Genomic DNA, 15835 nt, shown 5'->3' with positions numbered 1-15835 from the left:
GAAACGTTTTTTTTAATCGAGTTCATATCGCAACTATATTACAAGTCATTCCAACGTGTGTCGTCATAACGATGGTACGACGTGAAGGGCGTATATTGGTGTGTGTGGGTTGTGTGTGGGGGGGGGTGTGGGTTTGCACTGATCATTTATGTGTACTTACATGACGGTAATACATTTTGTGCGTCTAAATTACAGAATCGTGCACCTTGAACATCGATCATATGCTTATCGAAGCTGACTATTTAAGTGAAATTACTTTTAATTGTTCTGATAATGAAGCCATGGTCGGAGCTCAAACTATTACATGCATTGATGACAGTAGGTGGGATAAAGATATGCCTTACTGCATAGGTAAGAACATTTCTTTATAAAAGCTACAACTATTTTGAGAGGGAACATGGTGTGTTAGAGTTTCGGCTGTTCTATTGACATCGAGCAAGGTAGCTGACTAATGGCCAACGCAGCATATTTATAGGAAGTTATTCGGCCTAGTACATAGTGTGGTACTGAGCGTACCATCAGAAGTAGATACAGAGAGCTTATTGTAATGCCACATATAATTTCAGCAAATATATCCCATATAGAACAAAAAGTAAAGCCTTCTGGTTGAATGTTATTATTAACACGTCTGCTGAAAACACATCCATGACATGTATTACAATATTAATTGTGTACTACATATACTATAGGTACATGCGAAGTTCCTAAACCATCAACAGTTGAGGATTATCAGATTCCAAATATAACCATCATCAGCGGTAACGATTCTTACCCATATGATTCGGTTGTACATTTGCACTGTCCAATACCAGGACTACGATTAGATGGAGTGGATACATTAACTTGTACCAACAAAGGATGGGAACCTAATAAAATAGCAGTATGTCAAGGTGAGAGAAATATATAATAATCATACATATGTCACTGTATCGCCACAAGTTACATTGTTTAGTAGAATTTGAGATAGTGTACAACGAAATACGTACGTCGAATATCGAATGACTACACGATATCCTAAGTTCTAATAATTTTCATAATTTTGCTCAGTTCTGAGCCACCAAGAGGTGAGATCGAAAACGTGTATAATTAGGTTACTATTCAAACAGTAGAGCGGCGTCGCACCTACGTTGTAAGGCTGTCCATACTTGCATCACTAATTTGTGGTATCTTCGTAATAACCTCATATTATTGACACTTATTTGCTCTTTGTTAACACGAATTAAACAAAGTATCATCGCCACTGTGCGTGAATACCAGCACGAGACGAAGAATTTGTGGTAATGAAAAAGTGGAGTACTTTTTTCGACCTCAATGCGATCTCGTTGACCCTTTACGAATAACAACCACCGACTTATAATAATCAGTATATAATTAGTAATAGGACATTATAACGAGGATATGAAAGAAGTATGCACGAAGACAGTACAACGGTAGTATCCACCGATGCACAGTGGAGGTCGATGCGACTGCGCACTGTCTTAGTCCATACTTTGGTGTATCCTCGTAATAACCTTATTATTATACATCTTTTTCTTCCACGGATACATCATGGGAATGCCAAAATCCAAAAAGTTTAGAACAGAATCAGCGAACTGTGTGTGGAGTCCGGTCAAACCCTGGCGGCAGCCATGTTTGTTTGTTTTTTTGTTAGAGGACGCTTATGCGCGTAATCATTCCATATTTGGAATTTGCATTTCCTTATATGGTAGGATAAAATACCCTGTAAAGTACCGCAAACTTACGGCACGCTGCAACCTACGGCGTTACGGTGACAGATGTATAATAATATACTGCATTTAAAGTTTTGTCAACAAAATCAACTGCCATATTAATACAATAGTAATTGTACGACGAGCTCAGCGTGCGCGACCTCGCCAGTGATGATTCACTGATGCATTTACAATTACCACTTGATGTCAGATGTCGTTACCAATTCTCAAAATATGTCTTCAGGGTATAACACTGTATATATTTACACATTTCTACAGACATTAACGAATGTCTAGAAGGTAAACATGACTGTCATATGCTACTGAAACGCGAAGAATGTCACAATACGATTGGCAACTATGAATGCATATGCTTACCTGATTATGAGCGAACTGCAGATGGCGTCTGTAACCCAATTCCAATTAAACAATGCCCGGTAACCGAAGGTATGTTTTAGTATTACATAGTAGAAATATATTTTACAGTAATATATAACAAACAAATGAATAGAAAGACAAAAAACAAAGACAGTCAAAATAACAAAAGAAATGTGATAATTTCAATTCTCTCAGAGTTTAATCAGTGTGATATACATAAGTGTTTTGGTTTTTTTAGGGATAGACGTCTGTGAAGATGAAACTGAATATATTAGTGGATTTGAATACACATGGAATAACACCAATGCAAATTGCAGTTCTCAATGGGTTCCATGTCCAACTGGATATATTGGTAATATCTAGATGTAAATTAATACTAAGCAACACATACTACAATAATAATTTCACAATTGCTATAATCTCGAAATTTAACCTGTTTTCTAATCCTCTATTATTATTATACAGATTCTTGGATAATTTTGTTTCGTTTCAGGTTACTTATTCAAAGAATGTGACGTTGATGGTGTATGGTTAGAAGCCGATACAAGTAGATGCATCTCTCAAGAAATTATTGATATTACTAAGATGGTAATGTAAAACGTGAACTATGTCTGTTATCTAATCTCAGTTCGACTCTTTATACTTATTACCATTTGAAAACGTTATAACTTCAGTAAATCTGTCTCAGATCTGGACACTCCAATTCTTTTTTGTTTAAATTATTGTTCCACAGTTGGAAAACATGACAAATGTTGATGACATTGTATTGGTAATGGAACAACTCAATGAAGTGGAAAACAATTTCGGTGATAAGATGGCTAAAGCTGAAGTGCTGTCGATCATTATTGCGAAGAATCCACTTGTATTTAATTCAACTAATGACAAAAAAGACAACTATATTAACGTAAGCAAAATATGTAGTTTCGTCTTTTATCACATTGTGAAATTATAATCGCATCATTTGTGTATAAAGCATGATGTACAGACGAGCAGTTGTTTTTTCGTTGTTTCATTCACTTTTTGACAGAACAAAACATTCAAAGTGCTCACCTATGTGTACATTTTTTTTATTTCAATAGACTATGTTGCAACACCACAGTAATTTATTAGACTTGCAAGCTGAATGGGAGTCGACACAGGTTAGAAAAATAATCCTTTAGAAGAAACTGGATGCTACCTTTTGTCTACAGTTAAGGCTCAGGTGTTTGGCGATCAATGCTGACGCAACTTAAAACTCTCTATCTATTGATGAGGCTGCATATTTTTGACTCACTTCTAAAAACTCTTGCAACTAAGTGTAACTCCAAAAAAATATTGCGCAACCTAAATAACACATTCTTCGTTTACAAACTCTCAATAAGATTTGAGGATAATTAACACTCTAAATTACGCAAATAAACCCAAGATTTAGCCAATATTAGCAATACCGTAACAGGCTCACTATATTACCGAATGAAATGTAGCGTATCCATTATTTAGTTAGCAAAACTATGAACTGTTGGTTACAGTGTTGGTTACAATGTCGTTATTCGGGAAAACGAGTATATGAATGTTCAAATGGTGACAAGTAACAAGTCAATGTCGCTTCAGTGTCATATTTTTATTATACCAACAGTGTTTGTCATCGACGTCACATAATCGATCCATGGCAGCATTCGTGCTTGTCCAGCAATAATTTATAAACGACTGAATCGATGGGTCATAATACCCGAAGCCTAAAGTCACCTTGAAGATCAGGCCACCTTTGACAGATCTCTCGGTCAAATACATAACTATTGAGTTTACTCTGGGCTGGTTAAAACAAATCAATCAACCTGTGAATTAATTTCACGAGTGTTATTTTTAAATATGTTCCAAGACAAAAAATCACCAGAAAAGTCGTAAACATTTCATCCAAGACTTTGTTTTGAGTGCGCACAAGGGCAGAGAACTATTTTAAATTCTTCCAAATCATTTGTTAATCCGGCATTACATTTCATTCCTATGCTGACACGCCCTCGTCGAAGAAGCAAACAGAACAAAATTGTGAATTTTACAAAATACGATATATTTTTGGACATTTCTCGAGACATATTGACATCAAAGACCAAATGACACCCCATCTTGACTGGGACTCGGCATCCGGAAGACACATATCCAAGACAATTTTGCAAACATATTGTTTCGATTTGATCTGGGTTTTTTTATGCTTCGAAAGCTACACAATTTGCTGCTTTCTATCGGTTGGATAGAATATAGCCATTAGGAAGATCTCAATCGTTAGCTTCGATATCAATTCTAACGTGTTGATATATATGTGTTCTTTCTTGTGTACTCTATTCCAGCATAACATCATTGAGGGAATACAGCAAGTTTTCATCAACATCGACAAATTCGGTCAAACAGTATACGACTATATGTTGGAGATTGGAAGACGTGACTTTAATCTGAAGACCAATAACATTGGTAAGTTGACGAGAACTAAACAGCTGAGTAGTTTTTTTTTTCAGAATACACCATAACACATTAAAAAATGAATAAAAACATGAAGGCTGTTGCACCGACATTTTTACAGGTAAGAAATGTTTCGGGTGTTGGGGTATGTGTGGTGTTATATATAAAACATTGTTTTTAAAGGTTACTGATTACTTTCTACCTAATTATATTTACGGTTTTATGTTTTACTTGCTAGATTACGAGGTACATTTTATGGACGGAGACTGGTTTGAAAACAAAGAATACGTAATTTTACCTGAATCTCTGAATAATCGGACTACATGGAGTTATATTCGTATACCCACGGAAATTGTTCAAACCGATCATGAGGAATTACAAGGTATTGTCAGCAATTCGATTGTATTAACATTAATATTCCTGCTTACAGCAATGTCAGAACTAAATTAATTGTTGTATTACCTTTATTTTACTGCATTTTAATAGACAAGATTGCCATCATAGTAGTAGTATATCATAATCTCTCGGAGATACTACCAACAGAAGCAGTTGGAACAGTGTAAGTATATACTAGTAACTATTGTGGAGTACTGAAATTTATTTATTTATTTATTTATTTATTTATTTATTTATTTATTTATTTATTTATTTATTTATTTATTTATTTATTTATTTATTTATTTATTTATTTATTTATTTATTTATTTATTTATTTATTTATTTATTTATTTATTTATTTATTTATTTATTTATTTATTTATTTATTTATTTAAAAATACAAAGGCAGACATATTTGCCCTGACCCACTAATGTCATACGTTTATAGTCATGTAAGAGTTCCTTCTTTACAATGTACACTTGACAATGATACTTGCTCAGTAGTAAGGCTGCAATACCGTATCCAATTTAGATATATTTTAAATCCATGTGAGTGTAATCAAATATCTTCAATTAGATGTTTCACGCATTAATCATTTGAGTAGATGTAATTAATTGTTGTTGATTTATATTTCTGGACCAGGAAATCCAAATACCGGACATGGGTGACGAGCGTCACAGCCTTAGTGAATGTTATCAAAGTAAATACGCCTGTTATATCAGCTAGAATATATCCCGAAGACGGTGTACAAACGAGTGACCTGAAACGAAATATCTCTTTGAAACTAAACCACATTCAGGTAAGTAAGTCGCGACAAATTTGTTATTTATTGTGGAAAACAGGTTAAGTTTGATGCATGTCGGCAATTTTAGTGAGAGATAACAGTATATATGTTGCCATGTGCAATTAAATTAATATTATTTTCCTACTAGTAATCAATATGGCTTCACCATATATGCTTTTTCAGAGTCTCCTACAAACTTTTTCATAATTTTATAAAAACTAAATAATGTGTGTACATCACAAATCTGTAATCATGGATTGTCACCTAATTTATACGAAGTGGTTGCTAATTGCATAGTAAAGAAGCTAAAACCTAACAACTTGTCATAAGGGTTTAAAGGGCGGTAGTCGTCGCGCTACGCATGCGCCAGATATGGGTCTCATATAAACAAAGATGGCGATTTTGACTGTCGCGCACACCAACAATAAAAAGCAGGTTAACATGTAATTTTAAGAAGTCGTCAGTGGTAATTAGTGCAAGCTGCTCCCAGGGCAAAGTTCGTACTTGTGATCGCACTGGATTATGGGAAAATCAATGTTTATCAACACAAATGTCGCACATGCGCCTACCGACCTTTATTATCCTCCTAGCAAAAACATCCCTTCCAACCATGATAATTTATTCGTTTTTGCCAAAGAATTCACGCTAAAAGCCGAGTCCATGAAATGACGTTCTGTCTACTTTCGAATGTTCTATAGGCAGATATTGTAGTTATATGCGCATTCAAAAGTGTTCGCAAATTAACTCAAATTTACCTAGTATTCAGAAATTATTTAACATTCGCTTGTTTTTTTAATAGTTTGCAAAACAAATAGGTTGATGTTTGGCAGTTATCATCAATTGTATATTCCACAATGAGTACGCCCTCTGTGTTCTCCACCGCACTCAGATTTCAGGCTGTTGTCCTTTATCTCATTGTGAATGTCGCGATATACGATAAAGAGTTACTTGACAACACTTATACAGTAACTTTAGACGCACATTCAATTAGAGTGAGATATGTCCGAGATTTTGACTCAAGTATGATACATTTTGCACAAAGCTACGACCAAAATCAAGTTTTGGGCCGTTGTCATAGAAACAGTAAAACAGAAGTATTTTTTGGTAATTTGTCGACCTTCTAGGGCGCAGCCTTCCTAAAAAAATCACAGGAAAAGTTTTTGAAGTCAAATTTCTCGGCAATGATAACAAACATCTTACAAAATCAAATAGTAACGTTGGGCTCTCACTCAAGTTGAATGGAATGAGATATGTCCGTGGTTTTTACTTCAAGAATTGTAGAAGCTGATATATTTGGCGCGAATGTATTCAGAATCATGTTGTTGTTGTTGCCATGGCAACGGTGAATTTGCCAAGCTGACGAGAGTGAAGGTGTGACCTGTCTGCTGTTTGAATAAAATCGACCCGGCCAAAAAAATCACAGAAGAGACAATGCGTAAAGACGCACAAACACCAAAATGTGTAGCCTATATTGTGACGCCACACAATAACTTTTAATATAGTTGCGTTATCTTTGTTTTAAAGCGCGACTCTATATAAGGTTGCGATTTAATTGGAGTTTAACTAAACTCAATGTACTAATAGCTCCACTTTGTTGATGTGTAACTCAAGAGGTGGCGTCACATATAATGTTATTCACAAACACACTCACATCCTAATGTATTTGTGGCATTTATCTCATTCAACAGGTTGGTCACGATGCAGAGTGTTTCTTTATGAAGTATGGTTACTCTAGTGGGTATGCGACCATTTCGCTTTTTCGAAACTACTAGTAGTTTATGTCTATACCTTTTGTCACCAACTTTCTAATTTTGGAAATTCAATGGTATTTTATAGATTGTGGAGTGACAGTGGATGTAGTCGCATAGCTACCAACGATACCGAATCTTACACCATCTGTACCTGTAACCATCTGACTAATTTTGTAGCCATTATGAAAATGGGTCTCAGGCCCGTGGTAAGTTACACTATAATACAATGTAAAACGATAATACATATATATTAATCACATATTGCACTAGAATAGAACGTTTTTACTAATAATATATTTATATTTTGTCAGCCATTTCTAGAGGCAGCATGGGAATTATGTATTTTAATTGGAGCTGTTGTTGCAAATACACTTCTCCTCATCAGTCTGATCATGTTATATTATGCAAGGTGAGTTTAAATACTGTCAATATTACTCATTGGATTGTCGCTTAGCAACCCCAAACCCCATGAATGTTGCATGTCCTTGCTCACAAGATTGACTTTCTCATTGAATCTAAAGACACTACTGTTTGTCATAAATTGAAAGCCCCTGCTTGTGTTGACGCTGGCCATGCTTTTTATACCCTCTCAGTCATGTATTGTTGTATGAATGCTTTTTGCAGATTATACAGTGACCGTTATTTCACAATCAAGCAACTAGGCATATCTCTGCTGATGACAATAGTGACGTTGGTAGTTGGGATTAAATCTCAGAAGAATACGGTATGTTACTATTGCAATCATTAGTAGCAAATGCAGATTGTATTTTTACCTAAAAACCTTTAAACGACTGTATGAATTGGGGAGATAATTTGGCGCCAATTACTCTAGTTTTGTCAAATATTTAGTTTGTAACCAATGAATTAATAGACGGAAGGCAGAACTTACCATCTTACTCCAGTCTTAAAATTAAAATTGTGCAAAAATGTTGAGGAATATCAATCTTTTGTGTTAGTCTATTAGTGACTCTGCAGGAGAATTTCTCAACACTCAATGCAATTCTCACTCTGATTATCAGTTTTTCACTTATATAACGCAATTTTTATGACTACTAAGGGGAGCCAGCAATTCTGAGTTTTGTTTACACTTTTTCGCATAGTCACACACGGTGTTGAACTTCTTAAAAGAATCTGTTGTGAAATTAAATTCGGATCAATGGTGTACAGAGACTAACATTATTAGAGCTTGATGCTTATATATATATCTTATACACCTTCTAAACATTGTGCAATACATATAAACAAAAAAAGCAGACATTGATTCTATGGAACTAGGAGAGAATGGTATTTCACAATGAATACAGTACTTTGTCCACTTATACACAGGGAAATTTCGGCATAAATGGTAGACAAAATAACTCAAAAACACTAAATGGCGATAATATTAATTGAGCTCAATCGCTCAACACTAGGAAATGCTTTTGTTGAAAATGTCTGCATGAGCCGCCTAAAACGATAAACTTAAACGAAAACACAAGTGGTCGCTATGTTTAGTAAGAAAAAAATATTGTTGTTCATAGAGGGCGCTGTTTTGGTTCATGACGCCACATGCTGAACACACAGTTAAAAGTTCTTTGATTCACAACTTGTATGCATATGTCGTTAGTTATTTGACTCAATGTTATTCGAAGTTCAGCTCATTAAATATGTCCCGTCGGTTCTATAAATAACGTCAAGATGATGTACTTTAATAGTGTCATCTAGAAAGAAAACAAGAAATGCATATCATCAATACTACTTGGCATGCGTTCGTACGGATCATACTGAGCAAACCTCTGACAGTAAATCTCATTTCCTAACATATGTAAATAGTTGGAAGTAAAGTTAGGTCACTATGGCGAATTCACAATCGTCAACTGTGCTTTCAAAGATTTATCTTTGTATATAATACGAATTTATTCGATCAGCATCATTTACGATATCCCGACACATCCCGATATACATCGCTAATCCCCTGAGCTAGTTAATTCTTACAATACATTCACCATTAAATCAAAGATGACATTCCTCTACAATAAACAATTCACAAACCGCATTACAAATAAAAGCAATATTATTTTTCCTCATCATGGGTAATTCCAGGGAATTAAATTTAGTCAGCCATGTTCAATTATATATAAATATATATAATGCTAAACACTAATTCAGTATTTCTCATTCTGTTTCATAGACAACATGCTTCGTCAGTGCCATGTTGGTTCAAACATTGATGCTTAATAATTGCACATGGATAACCATTGGAACTGCGCAACTTTTCTTGCGTTGTCATCGCTTTATCTACTCAAACAACACTGCCAGGTAAGACAGTACACATTATCACAGATTCTTTAATAATAATGCGCTGAATGAGAGTGTGCGAGGGCGGGTACATGAACTGAATGAGATGGATAAATAAGTGGATTGGTAGTAAGTGTGTGGGTGGTGGTTGAGTGAGATAATATAAGTATTATTGAATATAAATTATGCTTATACACATTGTCTTGTAGAATGAGTTACATTGTGATTGGATGGATACTGCCAATAGTATTGATGGGAGGACTGATCATATGGAATATTGACGACTTCCGGTCATCCCCAAGGTAAAATAAGTGATTTGGCTTACAAGTCATTAGTAAACAAAACTGAAGTGAATTAGCAATATATATATAATGTGTATTGTATGTGTGAATAGGATTGCAATCACTCATGTCAGGCATGTCTGAGATGTAGTCCTAAAACAGCATTTTTTGATACAAAATGACCTTCAGTCAGCCATGTTCAATCTGTTCTAAAAACACAATGAAATGTATCAAGGTCGCAATATGTTCAATGTCTTCACCATGTTTCACTAATGGCCATTACGTATGCCCGAGATTGGGGTTCGGGATAGCAGAAATGCTCAATTATGATGCATTGTTAAAATTACATTCGGACATCGTGATTCATAAATGAACGTATAAATGAAGAATTGTGTATATATAAGTTTGAACATGATTGGTCAATGCTTGCCTGATATACAGCTGTAGAACACCATTCCTTAAAGCAAAACAGTCGGCATTCAATGTATTACCCAGTATATTATTGTTCCAATTTTCGCCGTCATTTTAAATATTAATTATGCAGAAATTAAATATACCAGGAATACAGAGCCTGCCATAATCTAAAAAAAAACACTATACTAACTTTTAAACTGAACAAAAGTCTAACAGAGAAATCAATAGTATAATACGATGGTGGCCACCTTGAAGTTACGCAAATGAGGAATATTTAAATGACCACATGATTCGTTCAAGATACATTCTAGCGCCTTTGAAAAAGAATGTTGATTTTTAAGTCGATTGGAGGTGTTGATTTATGGTATCGTAGCGGCCATTAGTTTTATGCAAATTAGAAAAATTACCAACAGATTATATCATGTCATCATACGCATTTATTAAATAAAGTAAATATAGTGACGTCAGTGGGTTCTTTGTGTCATAGCGGCGTGTAAGAGTACCAAGAGCGATAGAATGAAAAGGTCTCTTGGTGAATTAAATGATTGAAATGCATTATACTGAATATATTATATAGCTACCATATCAAATAAAGTAAATACGTCGACGTTAGCGGGTGGTTTATGTTTTAACAGCTTGTAAGGGAACCAACATTTCTAATGAAATTTGAGCTCTAACGGCGAATTAAATAATTGAAATATTCACAACAGTATAAATGCATTGTGGTACATACAAATAAAATAAATAAATAGACGTTTGTTGGTATTTGTGTCATAACGGCCTTTAGAGGTATTGTCACCAATCTGGTGTGCTACCCGCGTGTACGTATGATATGACAATTACATTCAGTTGTGTATGTCAGTACGTGTTAACTTTCCCATGCAATATTACTTTAATATCCACATTCCAACACATATATGTAATTTTCTAATGTATTGTTTAAGCCTGGACCATTTTCATACTTTCATGTGCGCCATGTCAAATGTCATCACGACTGTCTAGCACTCCATAGTTGGCATGTTATTAAGTTCTGACCAACCACGTTGACTTATGCTAGGCGTCGTAGTGACGTCACGATATCACGTGGTTTCACTTATAAATAGAGGGAGGATCTCTTAAGGGGGAGAATGATGAGGAAGGAACTGAGGTTCCACGGGAAAAATTAGTAAATGTCTAAGACCGAAATAAGATTAAAATTGGATTTTTTTTAATAATTATTATTATTTGTACTTTTTTTATTAAAATCATTTAACATAACAGCAACAATATATGAGTTCTATGATTAACATTTATTCAGTAATGTAGGTTTATTTGGCGCAATAACATCTTTTCATAAACAAAACAAAAAAATATTTCCCGATTCCACCGTATGTAGCTCACTTTACCTTTACGCATAATTGCAAAACAAATGTGTGGTTCAGTTCCGTGGAATCACTTGTATTGTATACGAGTAAGCAAGGCACCAACTTTTGGTGAAAATTACGGCCCGGGAGGCCAAATTCATCAAAAACCCAAGAATCATAGTAATTTCAACCTATCATTGCCATATATCACATGCATGTATATAAAAATGAAAATGTAAAAAAGGCTACTTTGACATGTCAAATGGAACCCTTGCTTATTTTAAAAACATAATTTATAGACTTCGTGGGGCTTTGCATACCCGTTTATACTAGTGCTCCTCTTCCCCCCGGGACGGGCTTCCATCGGCCCGCGTACGCTGCAAATTGATTTCCTCAATAAAAACAACCCGCAACAAACTTGAACTTTCAGTGCATACCAACAGCCAAATTCCACACGGCTATTGCTTATCTATTTACATTTGACTTGAAACTGTGTACTATAATATGGGATAAAAACAAAATCCATCATAATCTTAGAATAGAGGACATAAATGAACAGCGTCAGATAACGTAAACAATTTATGAGTATGTCTCTATTTTCATGAAATTTCAAAGTCCCTGTTTAAAAGTAAATTAGATATAACTACTAGCCATGTTGTACCAATCACACGGAACGTTAAACGTGAACAAGTAAACCATATCACCATACTAGAATAAATATATTATTAAATTGAGGCTCATAATTATTTCTTTGTTTCTCTGGTTTATTTAAGTAATACTAGAAATGTTCAAATGTTCACAATGCAATCTATACAATAAATACCATACATATATTTTAGTGATACATTACATTATAAAACGTATTCACAAGTGAATTATATTGTTGATATTTTCAGCTGTTGGTTGGTAGACAACGTGTATATATTCTACATCTCAGCTACATGTATGACAATGCTGACTATAGTAAGTTGTACATAGTTAAATAAAATAATTAATATCTTCACTTGTGTGTGTATGAATGTATGTCCGTCTTATAACTCGAAGGGCAAAATAGGTACGGACTTCAACTTGGCACACAAGTTTCCTGCGCCACCAACACCTACAAACTTTTAGCCAATACGACAAAGGTCAAGGCCAAAGCGTGTGTTTACGTAAAAATATCCAGTACCAATGTTCTCGTGTAATTCACATTGCCATTTTTAAGGTCAAGATAAAGGTCGCAATATGACTTTGTGTAATTGTTGTGTGTAACTACAGAAGAAAAATAACCGGTGTTAGAGTATGTGTATATTCAGTATTGGGGCAAGGGGGATATGTGTGTGTGTGTTCACATTATAGCTATCAGGAAAGGGTCGCAACTGTTCTTAAACTTGGCACACATGTTCATTTTGTAATCCCAATACTAACATCTTAGGGTCACATGTCATGATAGTAACATTTTGTATGTGTAAACTGTGAGTGCTGTCTAGTAATAAACTGTATTACGTGAATATTACATTTGGTTGAAATGAATATTGTTCCCTGAAATTGTATGTCAATATGTCAGGTTCCATATTTGATGACTTTTTATTATGATCATTATTTTTATATTGAAATATTATTTGTCAGTTTGGCTTTTATTAATAGAAGTAAATTGTAAAACGTTTAACGCTTACATTGTCTTTTTTAATCTATCGTTTTAATTCATTCACATTTCACTAATACTTGATTTCTAATTGTAGATATCCTATGGTATACTACTTTATGTGTATCGAGTACTTTATCTCAATCATCCAGAATATGAAGAATCGGAGTTGCTAGAGTTTTAGTGGGTTTTATTTTCATTTATTTAGTTCCTAAAGTAAAATCTAAAATTAAATTATATATATTGTGCTGTTTTGTATGTCTTAAACTAAACTTATAATTAGGTTTACTTTGTGCTTTTTTTCAGTTATGAACTATTGTCGTTATTTCTGTTGGTCGGCATATGGCCTCTAGCTATTACAGTCGGATATATCGCGTACACTTATAACGATGTTGTGGTTGGATTTATATTTGGAGCGGCGATATTCACAACGGTAAATTTTCTTGTCATTTAAATGATATTACGGTGTGTTATTGTTTAATATTTGAAAACATGCAAAATACATTAGGATAACGATAATGAACTCATATTTATTGTTTTGGTCAACAGGGGTCCACTTACTTTCTCACTGTGTGTATAACAAATATTGAGGTGAATGACTTATTTTATTTTATTTTTTGTCTATATTCTAAAAATAGATATTGGTATGTATAGTATGTTTCATATTCAGATATATGGTTCATTTAAATTGTCAGTACATATCATATCTAATATAATACGTAACCATATTATTTACAGTTACTAGTAGCAATCAGAATCCGACTCTCTGGTGATGTAGATTACATCGAAGCATTGCATCAGAGAATTGAACTAGAAAAGACGAGAATGGATATGAGGAAGGACTGTCAATTTATGGAGAACCAAATGGACAATCTTGCACAGTCACGTAGAAAGAAGAAAGTAGAAAAGGAACGACAAGTTGCGGCCAAAATAAATACCTTGTTCACTATGGTATGCATAATTAGTTCATTGTTTCTTGAAACAAAGTAATATTGCGATAACATCATACACAAAAAATGTCCAAATAGCAATTTATACAGGGAATCGCGAGACCAAAGTAAGGAAGCACAAAACTGGAAGTGCGAAGTAAACAGCTGACAACTACTATAAATACATATACATATGTCAAGTACTAACTGTTGCATGTTCAAGTCATATTTTACATAAATGGTACTACAATTTAGTCAGTATTAGACCGAAGAAAATCCTGGCAAGTGGGAACTGTGGAAAGGCCGTTAAAAATTCATCGGCGATTCTTCGCGATCGGCACTACAACACTACGTTTTGTTTATGACCAGTTACGCTGTCATATGTTACGCTAACTCTGATTGTATGAATCAATTAAAGGCGCCTCTATTAAGATTTATACATTTTACCGTGATAAAATACGGTAGAATTTATTTACATCGAGCTCGCGAAAGCCTGCAATTCGGACGATGTCGTTTATGTTTTATACCCAAGTCGTACTCATTAAATAATTCCTCTCTATTCTTTTTCAGGGAAGACTCCGTCAAGTACATCCTACAGATAAATAAAGGCGTGATGAATGAACACATGGCTCTATTGTAATGAATATTTTATGATCAACAACTTTCTAATATTATATATTGTCTGACGCACGTACGCATTTGTTATCTGTTGAAGTGAATTTCCCTTTTTGATAATAAAATGCGTTTTCAAGTTTATAAAATATTTTATTAGAAATTCCAACTACACATTTGCTTCATTAATTTGAACGCAACAAGTGACATAATTATTTCGATTGCATATACGGAGTTTACATGTTGTTGGACGGTAGTACTACTGTGATACACAGCATGTATATTTGTTTTTCTATTATGTTTCTGTAAACTGTTACTATGTGACGCAACTTCTTTTTTCTGTATGCAAACAAAATGTAAAAAAGGATTTCCACAATATTTCACACCTACAAGGCGTTTAATAACTCGTGAATACGTTTGTTTTCATTTCTTTTATAAATATGATTGTAGTTACCAGTATATAAAATCACAAAGTCATTATGTGCACATTACAATGTATATTACATGTGATTTATAAGTTACACTCAGTGTTTCGTTGAGTTTTATGACTTTATGAATTTTAATTGAATTTAATTTGACTATTCAATGACATTATTAGCTAGGTTAATTAATTGAGCGTCGTGGATATTTCAGATTTAATTGATAGATATGTATGATTATATTATGACATTTAATACTTCATAGTTAATTAAGTGATCTTTATGATTATTTAATTCACCTTTATGACTATTTAATTGGTCATCAATGATTATTTAATTGAATTAAATTGTATGATTGTACTATACTATGATTAAGTTATTCAGTTATTACCATGTGAACTCGATTTTATGAATGTACCATGATATTCAATTATTACCTACAATAATCAATAGGGTTATATCAATATTTTACTGCATTTTATTATTATTATTATTATTATTA

General features: G+C 33.9%; 1 protein-coding gene and 1 long non-coding RNA gene across 2 annotated transcripts; both read left to right on the top strand.

Annotated features, from left to right (window-relative positions):
• The first annotated feature begins 2597 nt into the window (after positions 1-2597).
• LOC146747363 (uncharacterized) lies at positions 2598-2981 on the top strand. The gene is made up of 2 exons (XR_014929217.1): positions 2598-2675; positions 2821-2981. It is a non-coding gene; the product is annotated as an uncharacterized LOC146747363 (long non-coding RNA).
• Positions 2982-3169: 188 nt separating this feature from the next.
• Positions 3170-15631, top strand: LOC102807152 (adhesion G protein-coupled receptor D1-like). Its single transcript, XM_085498392.1, has 17 exons — positions 3170-3226; positions 4412-4532; positions 4759-4902; positions 5007-5079; positions 5542-5698; positions 7372-7421; positions 7520-7640; positions 7746-7843; positions 8059-8158; positions 9605-9732; positions 9921-10013; positions 12646-12712; positions 13471-13556; positions 13680-13806; positions 13923-13964; positions 14112-14324; positions 14873-15631. Exons 1-17 carry the CDS (start codon positions 3170-3172, stop codon positions 14906-14908), a joined length of 1713 nt encoding a protein of 570 aa, XP_085354518.1. The 3' UTR covers positions 14909-15631.
• The last annotated feature ends 204 nt before the right edge of the window (positions 15632-15835 follow it).

This window comes from Saccoglossus kowalevskii, chromosome 4, assembly GCF_978046115.1.
Source record: "Saccoglossus kowalevskii chromosome 4, keSacKowa6.1, whole genome shotgun sequence".
In the NCBI taxonomy this organism is placed as follows: domain Eukaryota; kingdom Metazoa; phylum Hemichordata; class Enteropneusta; family Harrimaniidae; genus Saccoglossus; species Saccoglossus kowalevskii.
This window is presented reverse-complemented; position numbering and strand designations above follow the sequence as displayed.